This window comes from Myotis yumanensis, unplaced genomic scaffold (assembly GCF_028538775.1).
Source record: "Myotis yumanensis isolate MYYU_CA2020_CCGP unplaced genomic scaffold, mMyoYum1.0.hap1 SCAF_3, whole genome shotgun sequence".
Taxonomy (NCBI): domain Eukaryota; kingdom Metazoa; phylum Chordata; class Mammalia; order Chiroptera; family Vespertilionidae; genus Myotis; species Myotis yumanensis.
In genome coordinates, this window is record NW_027223754.1 from 22717548 (window position 1) to 22735942 (window position 18395).

Consider the following 18395-nt stretch of genomic DNA (forward strand, 5'->3'; position numbering starts at 1 on the left):
AAACTTTAACTAAAAGCGGTTATGGTGGGCAGTTACATCCTAGGCCAGTATCTTCACTGACAAGGTCAACCTTTACCTTAACTGAGCCTATCTGTCTTTTTGCATCTATGATAACATACCCTTGAAATGTCTGGGTAACTTGTAACTTCTCTTTTTCTGGAGCCCCTGGGGCACAACCAAATATGTTGGGCGCCAGGACAGATACCACAAATTCCTTCATCATCCTGTTAATTGTTCCTGCACCCACCTAAGTATGTGTCCATCATGTTACTTTTTATCCAATCCCGGGGGTTTCTCTGCTTTGCTTTATCCCTCCTCTTTAATCTATCACCAATGAATTTCATGTAACCCACCTATGTCCCTCCTTTGGTTGCAATGTATAAATACAAATGTAACCCCACCATTCTCTGGAGCATTATCTCAATTCGTTGAGGTTCTGCTTCCCGGCATATGTAGACAGTTTGGCTCAAATAAACTCACAAAAATTCTTTACAGGTTTCAATGGTTTTTTTACGTTAACATTACCTTTGTTTTAAAATGTACCTATTTGTATGAGGGGAAAATGCTGGGACAACAAATCAAAATAACAGCGTTACCTCTTGGGAGGTAATTTAGGATTTCTCTCTCCCCCCTCCAACCCCCCAAGAATGAGCATGTGTAGCATTACTTAGAGAAATCTACAGACCAAGTGGGTGGCTAGGGGTGGATGTGCTTAGTGATCAGTGGGAACTCAGTATATGGGCCTTCCTTTTGCAGTTAAAGTTTAGCCTGAAGTGAGCTCTTGATATGCAAGGACAGAAGCAGCTTTCTCTCCCTCTCTGAGAGCCTATGGACCCTGTAGCAGGCCAAGATGTGGGTGTGTCACAGAGAAGGGATCAGAGATGTCCCATTCTCTGGAGTAGAAAGGGCATTGGGACCCCTGGGCACCAGGCAAGGTGGCTGCAGTAGGAATCCAGGTGAGAGATTCTCAGAGGGTGAGAAACACTGGTCACCCCCACGGGAAGTTGGCCAGGAAGACAGAAGGAATTTTTATTGTGCCCTACTAAACCACAGACACGAAAATCTTTGACAGGTAGTACCATTTTATTTAGTGTTGTAGGAAATTTTAGGTTACTTCTTACAAACAAAATCAGAAGATTCAAAATTCCCAAAGTAACAAAGCAGGAAATAACTCTATAATCCAAAAACACTGGATGATCCTTCAAGAGTCAGAGGGAGGAAGAGGTCAGGTTTGTAGCTCACATAACAGATACCGAGAAACCGCAGGGTTGAGGTTGGCATGGATACTAGGAGATTATGTTCTCCACCTAAGACAATTAATCTTTCAGCCTTGAGAGATTATTTATTTGTAGTTCTAAAAAAAGAAAAAAGAGTCAACTGGGAGAGGGACCCAGTGAGGAAAGATCCTGCATAATTTAACATTAAATAGCCTCTGGCCTTCAATACAGTTTGTGGCTGAGTGTCATGGACCTTCCTCCCTTGATGCCCTTTTGAGCTCCCACTGTTAGCAAAGCTGGAACCACACATATGTATCGCATTGGTTCATGCATATGTGCACACACCCTTCCACTCAGGTCAACAGCTGTTCTGCATGGCAAAGGGCACACTTTCTTGCTTCTCCAGTCTGCTACCCTGATGAGGTTAACACGCAAGGATAAAAGGGAAGGGCAGGACACCTGTCAAAGTCCAAGGAATGAGATGATATGAAACAACCAAGCAAAGAGTTGACATCTTATTCATGGAGCTGACCCCCAGCTGAAATTCATTGCAAGGTGTTTGCTTTTAATCAGATGCTTCCCTAAAGTACTGACTGTTCTTTCCAGAGGCAACTAGGCAAGGCCAAGAAGGCAGCTGCCCCCTGCTGCTCCAGAGCACAGCCTCTTCCCAGGGCCTGTCAGGTAGGGTAGCATTCACAGCAGCTAGAGGCAGGTCCCAGTCCTGTAGAGATGGGCACAGGCCTTCAGACATGTGCCAGGTATCAGAGTCCAGCGCTCCAACTCACCACTGCCCTGCTAATGGCTCAGAGCAGGTTAAAGCTTTTCTTAGATAAATTCTCCCTCCAAGTAGATTCCTCAAGGACAGTCATTAACGAGTGACCTTCAAGCTCTCTACTTTGGAGAGGGACAGGAATGCTATAAATTGAATTTTTCCCCCAGCAGTGGTAGAAACCAGACACCCTTGAAGTAAATTGTCCTTCATTCTCCAGAGTTCCCAAGTGGCATATCAGAGCACAGGAATTCACTCCTCCACCCAGTGCCCCTCTCAAACACCGACCAAGATACATACCGAGGTCCTAGCAGCAACCTCCAAACCAACCCCTCCTGAACAGTGCAGGTCTCTACACCAGCCCTTCAGAAGAGAAACCATTCAGCACTCACCTGCCCCCCGGGGCACTTGGGTTATCACAGTCAAAACACATTTATATCAAGTAAAAAACATGTCGTGGAACAAATATATACATGTACATTTTCAGAATTCAAGTGGGTATACAGTTCTCTTTGTAGGTATGTACATAAATGTCATAGCACTACAAAAATACAAGGCATCTGAGAAGTTTGCAGTGGTCCCCAGTACTGTAGGAGAGTATTAAATACAATAGCTATAGGTAGTTAAAAACTAATCAGATAAATCAAGTTACAGTATCATCCTTCAGATTAAAGTGCTCCAATATAACTAAGGTTGCAGCAGACATGATCCTGAAAGGAATTCTGCTGCCAGCAATCTTGCCTCTTAACCTCAATATAACAAGAACATGTGAAGAAGAGATTCCCAATTTAATGCCGGCTAGTACTGCCACCCCTGCCCACCCCACTGGCCGGTGATACTCCTCCCCCAGGAGAAAGGTCAAGATTGGTGAGATTCCATCACAACCAGGAGGAAAAAATGAATAATACAGAAATATTCTAATTGCAATATTAGGTTACTAACAATAATATTACCTGAAGAATTTGAACTGGTACTATTCATAAGATTAAGAGCCCTAGGTGGTTTGGCTCAGTGGCTAGAGCAACAGCCTGAAGACTGAAGGGTCCTAGGTTCGATTCCAGTCAAGGGCACGTACCTCAGTTGCAGGTTCCCCTGCCCTGGTCAGGGTGTGTGCAGGAGGCAACCAATCCATGTATCTCTCTCACATCGATGTTTCTCTCTCTCTCTCTCTCTCTCTCTCTCTCTCTCTCTTCCACTCTCTGTCTAAAAAAAAAAAAAAATCAATGGAAAAATATCCTCAGGTGAGGATTAACAACAACAACAGAAAAAGATTAATAATACCGGCCAAGTGTCCTAATGTTTAAAAATATGTGTTAATCTAGTTTTAAAAATAAGCAACTCCAAAATAAGTATCATTTTCTTGCTCTTTACCATTTTATAACAAAGGGGCAAATGCCAGGAAGAATGGCCAGGGAAAGCAGGGAGCCGAGGCACAGGAGGAAAGGCCACAGGAATCCTACTAAAACCATCCCATACCTGGTGGAACTGTTTTAGGAAGCCTGGGTCACCCAATCCCTTATAAGGCCCTGACTAGGCCAATCCAGCCAGCAGGAACCCTGCTATTATGGGAGGAGGGACTTGCACCAGCCCCCCCGAATGAGTGCCAAGTGACTCTCTCAGTCCCCTCTTCTACTTCTCAAGAGCACATTTTAAGGCTAGAGACTAATGGACGTGTGTTTAGAAAAGGCAACTTGTTACAAATCCGAAAGGCACACTCAGGGCTTTCCCTAAACTCCTCTGCTCTGGTCAAAGCAGGACCAAGTCTAAGAAGCGCAGGAGGTTGATGTGGTATCAAAATTTAACCTCTGCAGCCAAACAGACACACCTGAGCTATTCAAAAGCCAAGAAAGTATGTGCAACGCAGCACCTTCTCATTTCACCCCGAGCGTTAATGGCTGGGGGATACGTATTTTAGAATTTCAGTATCAAAGAAAGGAAACCCCGATGTTAAAATACATTAATACCCCTGGCGCCACTTGACTCTCTGGGCCAGGATCAGATCTTAGGACCATGTTTTTCAGGGCATAAAATATTCACAACATAAGGCACAGTGGCATTTAAAAATAAAACCCTGGGAACGTACAGTAAAGGACTCATTGTAATAAGTAACCTGGCTTCCACTGGCAGAATTGACTCTTGCCAGATAACACGCAAGGGAGATAGGTGGCGACTTGCAGCCTTAAGCTGGTTATCAGGCCCACGGAGTCCTTGACCTCAGGAGGAAGTGGAAAGAAACTCCCAAAAAAAGTCTCAGTGTCATGTGCTGGCCACTCACATCTTCCCTGCCTTCTTGCCGACCTGAGCCGGAACTCGGAGGATGTTGGGGGTTTCTTCCATGACCCTGACGAGCAGGTTGTCGATGTAGTCCTCCAGCTCGCGCACCTGGAACTCCTTCTTGTTTATTGTTTCCTTCTGTTTGAGGACCAGCTGGATCAGCTCATCATGGGTGAGCTGTGCATAAGCAAAAGCAGGGTCCGAGGGGGTGTATTTCTTTGGAGAGGAAAGAAGAGGGGGAAAAAAACGTAAAGTCAGTAAAGAAGTCTAAATAGCTAAAAGAAATACAAAAGAGGGGTTCAATGACCGTAACCAGAGGTCAGTCAGAGAGGTACAATGTGCTCTAGGACCTGGACAAACAGGAAACACTGCTATGCAGGTGATTGGACACACTTCAAAGATGGAGTGACATCTGAACCAGACCTTGGAGATGAATTATCATTAATTTCCTCCCCCAAATGACAGGATTTTGTTTTTAATTATAAAAGGAATATCTGCTCATCATGGAGTGGGGGGAAAATATTACCTATAACTCCAACACATAATGTTTGGGTCTCTTTCTTATTTTTCTTCCCCCCCCCTCCCCAAATATATTTTTATTGATTTCAGAGAGGAAAGGAGAGGGAGAGATAGAAATATCAGTGATGAGAGAGAATCATGGATCAGCTACCCCCTGCACGCCCCCTACTGGGGACCAAGCACCCAACCCAGGCATGTGCCCTAACCAGGAATTGAACCTTGACCTCCTGGTTCATAGGTCACTTAACCACTCGCCACGTTGGTCAGGCCCTGGTCCTTTTGATGAAGTGGAAAAGAACCAAATTCTAACTCTGTATTAGCTTACTTTTGATCTTTAAAATTATTTCCTTAATTAAATTTATTATTCAGGAAAGTGCATGCTGGGCCTTCATTCTGAGGGGTTTTAAAGACTGGGCATTTTCAGGATGCCCTAGGGGAGGATCGCAATAGAATTCTCTTTCTTATTTTTCCTTGGTTTCTTTATGGTGTGCTTTACAATTTTAACATCATACAGGATATAGTGTTTTGGGGTTTTTTAAAATATATTTTTATTGATTTCAGAGAGGAAGGGCGAAGGAGAGAGAAATAGAAACATCAATGATGAAAGAGAATCGTTGATTGGCTGCCTCTTGCATGCCCCCTACTGGGGATTGAGCCTGAAACCCGGGCATGTGCCCTTGACAGGAATTGAACACGGGACCTTTCAGTCCCCAGGCCAATGCTCTATCCACTGAGCCAAACCAGCTAGGGCCAGGATATAGTTTTATAGCTTCTTTAAATTGTTATTTTGTGAGCCTTTTCCCATCATTAGATTTTAGCAAAAATTGCTTTTTTAATAGATGCTTAAAATTCCATCATATTTTAACCATCTCTCTCCCTGAGTATTTAGGTTGTTTTCAATTTTCACAATTATATAATAACATTTTAATTAAAATGTATTAACATAAATCTTTGGTTACATCTCCAAATATTTCCTTAATAAAAATGTGTATAATTAAAAAGGCATACACACTTAAGGTATTTCATACAAACTGCCAAACAGTTATTCAATTTAAATTCTGTATTCCAAAGGGATATAGGACTTTGAAATCATTAGAAGATTCTACGATTGTGATGACTTAAAAAAATTATAGAACAATTCAGCATTTCAGAAGGTGAGCATCGGCCATGAAGAGGAAGAGGTGCAAAGAAAATACCCATTAATTCAAGAAACAACAGTGCCCATTGTCACATATTTCCTCTCAGGATCTTACATGGGATTTTTTCCCTGCACAGTTGCAATAATAATGATGTATATTCAAATTGTGTCCAACTTTTTCCATATCACAGGACAGATGATTTCTGAGTGTAGTTGGCTGTATTGTTTTTAAATGGAAGTGTCAAAGCCACCTGAGTAAATAATACACGCCTAGGCATAAATCATCTATAAAGGATGGAGGCCCCAAGAAAAATACCTTCCCCCCAATCCATTCTAGTAATGATTCAGCTAGCCTTTCATAACTTTAGCTATGCAATTTCTTTCTCTAACCTCTCTCTTACCTTGCAACATTCCAAAGAGTAGTTCTTTTTATAAGTACTGTTTATGCGTTAGCACAAAGCATCCATTATATGGCCAGCCAACAGCATTCTCTAGGAAACTTTCCATATTGACTCGACTATTTACGAGGTATGGTCCAGGACTAAGAGCTTTGCTGCGGGCAGGCACAGGGACAGCAGTGGGGCTTACAAATCACGAGCAAGTCAAGCAGCAGTTGCCTTTGTTTTAAGGCAAGTTATTCTCTCTGCCAGGGCGAGGAGATAAGCCCCTGGTTAAACAAGCTTTGAAGAGTAAATAAAATGAGAGCCAAGGGTCTTTCTTGCTAACTTCCTGAAAGCTAGGTGTTGTTTCTCTTTGGAGCCAAGCTGCATTCCACAGTAAAAGGAAGAGGGGATGGGAGGCCACGACATGATTCTAGTTCTCATGTCCCTTTTATGCTGTTCTTTTGCCCAGTTTCCTGGTAAATATTGTTAACTCCAGGAAGACAAGTGCTGCCTCTTCTACACAAGCACAGAACCCAGCCAAGCTGAGCCGCTCAAGTTATGGTACATTTTTAGGCTGGGGCTAAAACATCGTAGGTAGGTACACAGTTCTGGCTGCAGCTGGTAATTTCGAGAGAAGGCAAGATGGCTAGAAGATGCTGACTTGTTTTCAGCCACAATTCATTATTACTACTCAGCCTCTTGGCCTGAAACTCAGCTCTACAGCCTCAGTGAGCCTTTAGCCCAGCTCCTGGTGGTGTAGGTACAGTGCAGTCAGAGGCAACAACCACCACCCAGCACTTTAAAAATGTTTGCAGGAGGGAAGGAGTCATGAGCAAAAAAAGTTTTATTTTTTTTATTATTTTTTTTTCTTTTTTAATTTTTCGCTAAAAGTATTATAAAGGGTATTACATAAGTGTCCTCCCCCCCCCCACCCTTGACAAACCCCTGCCCTCCCTTACCCCCCAGTGTCTTATGTCCATTAGTTATGGTTGTATGGATGCATACAAGTCCTTCGGTTGATCTCTTACTCCCCTCCCTCCTGTCCCCCAACCCTCCCTGGCCTTCCCACTGCAGTTTGACAATCAGTTTGAGGCAGCTCTGCCTCTGTATCTATTATTGTTCAAAAGTTTGTAATGGTCTTTATTATCCATGAATGGGTGAGATCATGTGGTATTTTTCCTTCATTGACTGGCTTGTTTCACTTAGCATAATGCTCTCCAGTTCCATCCATGCTGTTGCAAATGGTAAGAGTTCCTTCTTTTTTACAGCAGCATAGTATTCCATCGTGTAGATGTACCACAGTTTTCTAATCCATTCATCTACTGATGGGCACTTAGGCTGTTTCCAGATCTTAGCTATTGTGAATTGTGCTGCTATGAACATAGGGGTGCATATATCCTTTCTGATTGGTGTTTCTGGTTTCTTGGGATATATTCCTAGAAGTGGGATCACAGGGTCAAATGGGAGTTCCATTTCCAATTTTTTGAGGAAACTCCATACTGTCTTCCATAGTGGCTGCACCAGTCTGCATTCCCACCAGCAGTGCACAAGTGTTCCTTTTTCTCCACATCCTCTCCAGCACTTGTCGTTTGTTGATTTGTTGATGATGGCCATTCTGACAGGTGTGAGATGGTACCTCATTGTTGTTTTGATTTGCATCTCTCGGATGATTAGTGACTTTGAGCATGTTTTCATATGTCTCTTGGCTTTCTGAATGTCCTCTTTTGAAAGGTGTCTATTTAGATCCTTTGCCCATTTTTTGATTGGATTGTTTATCTTCTTTTTGTTAAGTTGTATGAGTTCCCTATAAATTTTGGAGATTAAGCCCTTATCAGATATGACGTTGGCAAATATGTTTTGCCCACTGCGTGGGTTTTCTTGTTGTTTTGTTGATGGTTTCTTTTGCTGTGCAGAAGCTTTTTATTTTGATGTAGTCCCATTTGTTCAGTTTCTCTTTAGCTTCAACTGCCCTAGGAGCTGTATCAGTGAAGAAATTGCTTTGGCATATGTCTGAGATTTTGTTGCCTTTGTATTCTTCTAGAATTTTTATGGTTTCCTGTCGTACATTTAAGTCCTTTATCCATTTTGAGTTTATTCTTGTGTATGGTGTAAGTTGGTGGTCTAGTTTCATTTTCTTGCATATATCTGTCCAATTTTCCCCAACACCATTTATTGAAGAGACTACCTTGGCTCCATTGTATGTTCATGCCTCCTTTGTCAAAAATTAATTGAGCATATTGGTTCGGGCTAATTTCTGGACTCTCTATTCTATTCCACTGATCTATATGTCTGTTCTTGTGCCAGTACCAGGCAGTTTTGAGAACAGTGGCTTTGTAATACAGCTTGATATCTGGCATTGAGATCCCACCTACTTTGTTTTTTCTCAGGATCGCTGCAGCTATTTGGGGTCTTTTTTTATTCCAGATGAATTTTTGGAGAAAAAAAAACAAAAAAAAACACAAAAACTGCACTGGACAGTTTGCTTAGTGGTTAGTGTTGGCCCGTGGATGGGATTCAGGGTCCATTCACAGTCAAGAGCACATATCTCAGTTGCAAGTTCAACCCCCGGCCTCAGTTGGGGTGAGAGTGGGAGGCAACCAATCGATGTGCCTCTCTCACATCGATGTTTCTTTCTGTCTCTCTCCCTCCCTCCCTCCCTCTCTCTCATCTTCTCTCTCTCTTCCTCCCTTTCACTCTCTCTAAAAATCAATGAATAAAATATCCTTGGGTGAGGATGAACAAAAAAATAAAATAAATAAACTTTATTTTTACCAACTACAGTCCCCAGTAGTCATTTAGGAAATTCCTCTCCACATATTTGAAACACAACACATCCTTGCCCACTAATGGTCACCAATCACTCAGTATATCATTCTCCTCCGGTCCATGTGATAATGAGTCAAAGACCAGGATCTGCAACAAGGCTGGATTCTAAATCATTCTTAGAACCAGGAAGGGCAGGATGAGGACATTCAAAGCAGAAATCATCTGGGAGGTTGATTTTGTTTTTGTAGGGAGTTTATTTTTTGTTGTGTGGTGGTTGTTGTTTAATGTTAGCCTAAGCTTTTCAAAGAGAAGAAACCCTCTAATCCAGCAATATTTTTCATGGAAATTGAGCTTAAGGAAATAATCTAACAGGAAGGAAAAAGCCCTATGCAAGAAATTGTTGACTGTAGTGTTATTCATCTTGCAAAACAGAAAACATATTATAATGTTGTACACTTGAAATTTATGTAATGTTATTAATCAATGTTACTTTAATAAATTTAATTTTTAAAAAAGAAAAAAGAAAACAACCTGAGTGTCCAACAATAGGGAAATGGTTAAGTGAATAATGGTATAACTATTTCAAGAATAATTAAGTAAAACATGCAAAAAACGTTATGATATATTATTAATAAAAAGAATTGAAGAAGTGTTTCTATGCAGGTGATGGAGCTGGAAATACCATCATTTTGCAACTGACATATTCATCAATGGATACTAAAGCCTATGAATCAAAAGTTGATGAGGAACAGGATGTTTACATAGTCTGAAATTAATTCCCCACAAATTTCTTATTAATTGTAAAGGGAAAAATAGCAACTTTATACTGGAGAACCTGGGGGGACACCACCAAATTAAGATATCAGAGTTAACACTTCCACTCCTGGTACAAACTGATATAATGGGCCTCTTCATACAATGCACTAAGAAGGACACGTGCCGTAACCGGTTTGGCTCAGTGGATAGAGCGTCGGCCTGCGGACTCAAGGGTCCCAGGTTCGATTCCGGTCAAGGGCATGTACCTTGGTTGTGGGCACATCCCCAGTAGGAGATGTGCAGGAGGCAGCTGATGGATGTTTCGCTCTCATCGATGTTTCTAACTCTCTATTTCTCTCCCTTCCTCTCTGTAAAAAATCAATAAAATATATTTTAAAAAAAAAAAAAAGGACATGTTATTTCCATAGTTAATTCCTGCCAAGAATGTATAACCTCAACCAAACCATGAGGAAATCCCAGGCAATTCTTAACTAAGTCAAATTCTACATAATGAGCGACCGTGGATTGGATCCTGGACTAGAGGAAACATTACCCTAAAAAGGACATTACTGGGACAATTGGTGAAATTGAAATATAGACTATAAATGAAAAAAGAGTAGCACATTAGTGTTAAATTTCTTGATTTTGAATGTCCTTATTCTCAGGAATTCCACACTTAAGTATTTAGGGTAAGAGAGGTGTGATATAAGCAACTTAATCTCAAATGACTTGGGGTGGGGCGGGGGGGGGGGAGGGAATGAGTATACAAACAGAGAACAAAGAGGGGGTAGGGGAAACAAAAAAGCAAATCTGGTAAAATGTTAACCATGGGTTAATTGGGATGAAGGCTGCACAGGAGTTCTTTGTCCTATTCCTGTAACTTTTTGAAAATTTGAAATGATTTCAGAATAAAGTTACAAAAAAGTATATCTGTGCAATGATTACAACTACAAGAATGTTGTATCCTTGCCAAAAGGTAGGAAAGGCTGCCTGACAATGAAAATATCTCATTTGAATGGGCCAGATGGTGGGTGACACTTTCTCCTCATTACAGAGAAGTGCCGATGTCAATTATGTTACTTGAGTCACACAAAAATTCAACAATAACCAAATAACCCTACGGGAAAATAATCATTTGGTGGCAAGTGGAGGAGCTTCTGAAGACATGAGACATATGGTTAAGTTACTCCTGGCGTTACCTGCTGCCCAAGGAGATGTATACAATGGTGACTCTAGAAATGGGTGGGTTTTTTTAGATCCCTATCATGCCCATTTCTGGGCAAAGACATACCTTCATAATAGCTTCGTTGATCAAGTTCTCGCTGATGATAGTGGCAGTTCCCAAGCTGGAGTTAGTAATCTTGGTGGCTGTCGTGTTCATTGGCTTCACAAGATGAGGTCTAAAGAGAAGGGAGAAAGGATCCTTAGCGCTTTCTGTAACGGGAAAGCTGAGAAACTGCCCATCTCAAAGATGGCAGCCAGCCAGAGAGACGAGGGCGGAGAGTGGTGACGCGCTGTTCACATCTCCGCTCTAACACACGCCAATGTTCCTGTAGAAAGGAAAGCAGTCAGCTCCAGGCAGCCAAATGCAAGCCAACAATGCACACCCTTCGAGCCAGGCGTCCTGACATTCTCACAAGCCCCTTGTCCTCGTTCTCAACGTCAGGAGAACATTAAAGGCAGTCTCTTATTTTTTGGAGGCAACTAGAGCCTGGGACTCCACTGTGGGAGCCCTTGCAAAGCCTTCTGTTCTTCAGCAGTAAAGAAAGTGTTCAGAACAAACATGCCAGCTTCACATTGAGCGGTGGAACTTTAAAACACTGCTTGGTTCTACCGCTCAATCTCAGTTGGCTTCTGAGACCATTAAGATACTCATCACAGTGCATCTCTGCTATTTTAGAGCTCCAAATCTGTGCAGAATCATTCCTAAACTATTTTTTAAGACTACTACTACATTCTCGTTACAAACACAGGAGTGTCTCCAGGTGTTCCCACCACAGGAGATAGCCCTTATAAAACAGGCCCTACCAGCAAAATAGGTGGGTTGCCCCATCAGAACATCTGTGCGGTTAGAAAGCCATAACCACCTCTGCAGGCAAAAAGCAAAGGGGACATTGCTCAAGTTTATGAAGACAATCTCCCCCGACTCTCACCTGTGCTTGGCTGACCCAGTTCCAGCTGAGACTGGATGTGTCTCCGAGGGTGAGACCCAGGCCTGAAGAAGCGGCTTCCTCTTGCCAGAATTTTCCACTTTACCAGGGAGGCCCTCTGCTGCTGCTTTTTTTTGAGATTCTGCTGTACTGGTGTGGGGAGTGTCAGAGTGTGGGTAGCTAGGGGGAGAGTGTGTGGCAGAAGAGGGCTCAGAAAAGGAGGGGCTGGAGGGAGGAGAGTCCAGGGCCGGGGCAAGAGGCTGCCTTAACCTCCCATTTCCCATCACTTTTGCCTCCTCGCCATCGCCAGGGCCTGGCAGCTGGGTGTCCAAGCGTGAGCTCTTGCCGAGACTTGGTTTAAGAATTCCTGAAGCTGTGGTGTGCTCTGAAGAAGCCCTGGCAGCTGCTTCCGGTGCTTCCGACCTGAGCTCACGCAGGCTGTCTGCGGGCACTGCCGACCCACCTGCCTCGCCACCCGGCGCCTTCTCAGGATGGGCAGGTGACCTGCTCGGGGAAGAAGCTCCTCCTTCCAGAGATGACACCTTTGCTGCCTCTCTGTCATCTTCCACCTCGTCCACTCTTTCATCATCCGAAGTCACTTCAGGAATGGAAGGAAGGGTTAAGTCCAGATCAGCCGTGACTGGAGATTTAACATCTGAGGCGGACTGAAGGTCACCCAGGGGATCAGACAACAGGCCTTCGTGATCACTGGCTTTGCTCTGATTTTGAGCCAGAAGGGTATCGTCTCCCTCCATGCCTTGCCCCGAGCTGGCTTCACTCCCTGGGCCTTCTGAGTCACTGTCCTCATGGGAGGGGGGCAGCAGGGGATGGGCCATGGCAGCTGGCACACCAGAATTCAGCGGCCGGGGCTCAGTCACAGCCTCCCCCTCGGAGTCTTCTGCGTGGGGACACTCAGCAGGCTCTCTGTCACACACGTCGCCGGCAGCAGCCCCTTCACGCCCCAGCTCCTGGGGATGACTTTCGTCCTCTCCGACCAGTCCAGGGGACTTCTCCGCCTCCTCTTCCCTAAACAGCTGCTCAGAAAATGACACATGCTTCTTGATCTTCTTCGGGCCCTCACTGCCATTCAGACCCATCTCTTCGTGCCTTCGCGTGGTGGAGTTAAGTGGGAGGACCGGTTCTCCCATTCGAAGAGGGGGTACCGCCTGTTTGATTGTGGCAGTCATTTCCCCACCCCTCACTCTGTCCTCCTCAAAAAACCCAGACCGACTCTCCAAGTCTGTCTTTACCCCCATTGGAGGCTTCCCAGCCGGGCCTCCCGTCCTGCCGCTTCTCGCTGAAAGGGCCAACGTTACTTCTCGGGCCCCTTCTGATACAGGGGGAGAGTCTTGTTGCTTTTTGGGGGGAAACCTCGGAGGTTCTTCTTGCTGCCCCGTTTCAGGCTGCTTCGGGGGACACTGTGCTGAGTCATCGCCACTGGTATCCTTCTCTGTGTCCGTCTCACTGGTCTTCCCCGCTGGAGCCTCCTCCGTCCCTTTCCACACCGCCGTGGGTGGCTGTTTGGGAAGTGAGCCCCAGGCACAAGAAACAGTGCTTGGAACTTGTGTTAAACTCTCCTTTTGCACCTCTGCGTCAAGGGGCACCGACGGTTCCTCAGCACCAGCCTGGCCCTGCTCGGTGGAAGGCCAGCTTGTGATAGGCGTGGATGTGGAAATGGGAGCTGCAAGGGGAGGGGAGAAAGCGGAGAAGACAGAAGGAGATTCTGAGGACTGTGTCTCTGCCTCACGCCCCGACTCAGGAGAGACAGGTGTCTGAGCGGGACTGGAAGGGAGAGCAGGAAAAAAGGGAAGGGAGTCAGGGGGAGGAGGAAGCCTGGCTGTGGGTTGAACCTCTGGAGACACTTCCAGTCTGCAAAAAGGACAAAATAAAACCTGCCGGTCAGTTGCAGATGCTGCATGAGAGGCGAAAAAACATGTAAAAGCAAAGTCGTCCAAAGGGGAGAGCTTACTGTTATATGTGGGGCAGTACCTTAAGAAGTTAAAAAAGGGACACACCAATACTTAATACACAACAGGGACACTTTTCATCACCGAGCACACCTGCCACACAGAGGGCTTTGCAACAGGAACAGAAAGATCCAGGCCAAGTGACAGCCCACAGTTGTTTTTATATTTTTATTGATTTCAGAGAGGAAGGGCGAGGGAGAGAGATAGAAACATCAATGATGAGAGAGAATCATTGATCAGCTGCCTCTTCCATGCCCTTTACTGGGGATCAAGCACGAAACCCAGGTATGTGCCCTTGACCAGAATTGAACCGGGACCCTTCCGTTCGCAGGTCAACGCTCTATCCACTGAGCCAAACCAGGTGGGGCAGCCCACAGTTCCCTTTGGTGACACACAGAAAGCATCTAGAAAGTTCAAAGCAGTAAAAGATCCACCACAGGGCAACACACACACATTTTGAAGAGCAACCGTCTATGCATGTCTGTGTGAGTCTGTGTGTGTCTGTGTGAAATCACAGTAAGCAGAATCTCAAATACAAGCCTCTCCCAACTCAGACCACAGAAACACTGCGAGTGAATGAGTCATGCTGACAAGCAGAAACCCCCAGGCTCTTGCAACAAGATGCAGAGTAAACACGCAGAGAACTGTCACAGGAGTGTGACCAAGGGTCTCTCATGACAGCAAAATGTGCAAGGAGGAGAGATAACATCAGCCTCGAAGAGAGAGGTGTGAAGAACTTACACCCAGTCCTGCACATACCACAAGCGAAACCTGGTGTTCCCAACGTGCAACACTCAGAATCTGCTACACCCACAGCATCCCCTGGGTCTGAATATCACACATGAAGGGCCAAGACTCACCGAGGTTTCACGGCTTTGGTCTGGGGCGCCCTGGCAGAGGTAACAGGTGGTGTCCGTTCAGACTTGGGCTCTGGGTCAGCCGCCGGTTCTGTGCTCCTCCCTTCTTCAAAGGGGTTCAGGGCTTTTCCCCGTCCGGAGACGGCGGCCATCGTATCCTTCTCAGATCTCTTCCCAAGACCCTCAGCAGGCCCCAGCCCGTCCTCCCTCAGCGGGCCCTCCTGCTCCTTCCCAGGGGTGGAAGCAGGGCTTTCGCCTTCACTGCCCTTGGCCACTTCTTTCTTTCCTGTCACCAGAGAAAGCAAAGAGGACTTCTTGTTCTCATGCTTCTTGCTCTCTTTGGATTCTTTCACGGCCTCCAACTTCGCTGGAGCTGTGTTTTCCCTAATGTCCCCGCTGACTGGCAGCCAGGAGGGCGGCAGGGTCGTGGATTTCGGAGAGTTCTTTGTGGAAGACTCAGAGAGCCACTTGTCAGGAGACACGGCGCCCCCTTCCCCAGGTTCCTTCCAGGACCGAGGAGACAGGTTTTCTGTCGAGGAGAACAAATGCTTCTTCCTGAAGCCCTGAGGGGACGGGGAAGAGGAGGTGCTGTCCTTTGTCTCAGTCTTGCCTTCTGGCTGCTCTACGTAAACATGGTTCCCGTTGATACAGACATTAGAGCGGGAGAGCGAGTCGTTCTTGGACCGAAGGCCGCCAAGAAAAGAGAGCCCTTCCTTCTTGGGAAGGGTGAGGTTGACCTGGTTCAGTTGCTTAGGATCTGCGCTTGCTGTTCTCTTGTGAGACATGACTGTGGGAAGGAAAACAAAGGCAAAAGGGAATAAGAAGTTAAACGACTGGCCCACAACTGGAGGGAGGGGGATTTTGTCGGTGCCTGAATACATTCTCGGTTGTCACAGGTAGAGGCCAGGGATGCTCCCAAAGATCATACAATGCATGGGACAGCCCCCCACAACAAAGAATTATCTTGCCCAAACTATGAGCAGTGCTAAGGTTGAGAAACCCTGCACTTAATCCATGAAAAGGGCAGCACTTTTGGTAGAGTAACAGAATCTGGCCAACAGAAGGGATTTGATCATTGAAATTGCAGTTCAAAATACACAGTTAATTCAGACTAAAGGGAACTGGATTTTCCTCAGCTTTCATTATGGATTTATCCCATGAGGTTTAGTACAATAATAGTTCAATAAATACCTGATGAATTAATGAAATGTCACTAATGTTCCATGGTTTAACCTTAAATTAAAAAAAAACAACCTGCATATCTGGTGTGGCTCAGTAGTTGAGCATTGACCTATGAACCAGGAGGTCACAGTTTGATTCCCAGTCAGTGCACATGCCCAGGTTGTGGGCTCGATCCCCAGTAGGGGGCATGCAGGAGGCAGATGATCAATGATTCTCTCTCATCACTGATGTTTCTATCTCTCTCCTTCTCTCTTCCTCTCTGAAATCAATAAAAACATATATCCTTTAAAAACACAAAACAAACCTGGATGCACTCATTTTGTTCGATCTAGACCAGTGGTTCTCAACCTTCCTAATGCTGAGACCCTTTAATACAGTTCCTTATGTTGTGGTGCCCCCCAACCATAAAATTATTTTCGTTGCTACTTCATAACTGTAATTTTGCTACTGTTATGAATCGTAATGTAAATATCTGATATGCAGGATATATTTTCATTGTTACAAATTGAACATAATTAAAGCATAGTGATTAATCACAAAAACAATATGTAATTATATATGTGTTTTCCGATGGTCTTAGGTGACCCCTGTGAAAGGGTCGTTCGACCCCAAAGGGGTCGTGACCCACAGGTTGAGAACCGCTGATCTAGACACTTGTACTAATGTACATCAGTTATAGATCCAGACATTTTGGAAAAGGAATTTATACATTCTTAGAAACCAGAGGGCTTAGAAATAGAGAAGGCTTCCTGACCAAGATAACCCATCACTACCACCACCATCATTTTAGTAACTGAGAATCTGAATTAAAATCTTTCCCTTAAGATTTGTGTGCTTTTTTCTCTCTCAAAGCAAAGTAAGTTAAACTGAGGGGAAGAGGCCAAGTAAGACGAGGAGGGAACTCACTGTCCGAGGCAGAGGAGGACTCATCCTCATCATCATCCTCCCACCGGGACTGAAACTCCCCAGGACGCAGCAGCACTTTGTCTGACTTTGGAGTGGGCAGGACAGACATGGACTGGGAAAGTGGTGTTTTCTGCAAGTTAGACTTGGAAAACAAGGTCTTGATCTTTGACTTCTTTTTCTTGTCTTTCGAAGGCGACTCATCGTCGCTGTCGACAGAGGGTGGTGTGCTGGGGAGGATGGCTGAAGCGGTGTCTGATGCACTATCCTTATTCTTCCCCCTGATCTTGTCCTTCAGTTTCCCAAATGGATTCCGAGACTTGTCTTTCACGGACAGGTCAAACATGCTAGCAGTCATGTTGTTTCTCATAAATTGGATGTCAACCTCGATTTCTCCTCGCTCTTTATCCTTCTTTCCTGGTTTGGATTTCAGGGTGTACCACCTACAAGGAGAAAGTGAGAGGTTATCTTTGAACTGAAGAGCCTAAGGCAACGTTCACAATCCCTACTAACTGGCCCCTCCTCTCCGCTGTTACCAACCTCTTATACAAACATATTCTTATGCTCTCTTCTTTGGGGAGTAAAGGGTGGGGGAGGGGATAAAGACAGAACTTGTCGTTTTATTTTTGAGAAGCCACCCACTAGGCAAAGATGGGATCTGATTCTGTACTCAGTGTAGCATCACCTAAAATCTTCTTGAGTCAATAAAGTGCTATGTTTAAAAATAAAATAACCACTCCAACAAATCATTTCCTATGACCTGTATTTTCCTGCAATAGGGTAAAAATGCAAACATCATACACACATAGTTAAGAAGGTAGAATGCAAATTTACAAGTAAATCTCAGAGAAAAGCAAGAGTTTGTAGAACAGTCCCTGGTAGGGAGTAATTGAAAATATAAGACAGTAAAAAAAAAAAAAATATATATATATATATATATAGATTCCATTTATATGAGGCATGTGGAGTAGTAAAATTCATAGAGACAGAAAGGAGAATGCTGGTCACCAAGAGTTGGGAGAAGGAGTGAATGAAGAGTTAGTGTTTAATGGGGACACAGTTTGCCCTGACCAGTGTGGCTCAGTGATGGAGCATCGGTCTGTGCACGGAAGGATTATGGGTTTGACTCCCGGTCAAGGGCACATATCTGGGTTGTAGGTTCGACATGTGCAGGAGGCAATCAATCAATGTGTCTCTCTCACATCAATCTCTCTCTCTCCCCACCTACCTTCCTTCCACTTTCTCTAAAAATTAATGGGAAAAATATACTCAAGTGAGGATTAATAAAAAAAACTTTTTTTTAAGTTTTGGGTTGAATGGTGGTGATGGTTTCACAACAATGTGAATGTGCTCAATACCACAGAACTGTCGACCTAAAAATAGTTAAAGTGGTAAATGTTGTTATGTATGTATAATTGTTTACCACAATGTTTTTTTTCTTTGTTAATCCTCACCCAAGGATATTTTCCCATTGATTTTTAGGGAGAGTGGACGAGCAAGAGAAAGACAGAGAG

At 44.5% G+C, this 18395-nt stretch overlaps 1 protein-coding gene across 2 annotated transcripts in view; it reads right to left on the minus strand.

Moving 5' to 3' along the window:
• Positions 1-1064: 1064 nt before the first annotated feature.
• Positions 1065-18395, minus strand: part of RAB11FIP1 (RAB11 family interacting protein 1) — a 31324-nt gene continuing 13993 nt past the window's right edge. Inside the window, exons 2-6 of one of the 2 annotated variants that reach the window (XM_070408390.1) lie at positions 16885-17324; positions 14800-15583; positions 11976-13841; positions 11114-11222; positions 1065-4476 (exon numbers count right to left, since the gene is read on the minus strand). In XM_070408390.1, coding sequence (XP_070264491.1) covers positions 4258-4476; positions 11114-11222; positions 11976-13841; positions 14800-15583; positions 16885-17324 — 3418 coding nt within the window. In that variant the 3' untranslated portion in view covers positions 1065-4257. The remainder of the gene's footprint in view (positions 4477-11113; positions 11223-11975; positions 13842-14799; positions 15584-16884; positions 17325-18395) is intronic. The other variant, XM_070408391.1, reaches the window with a different exon arrangement.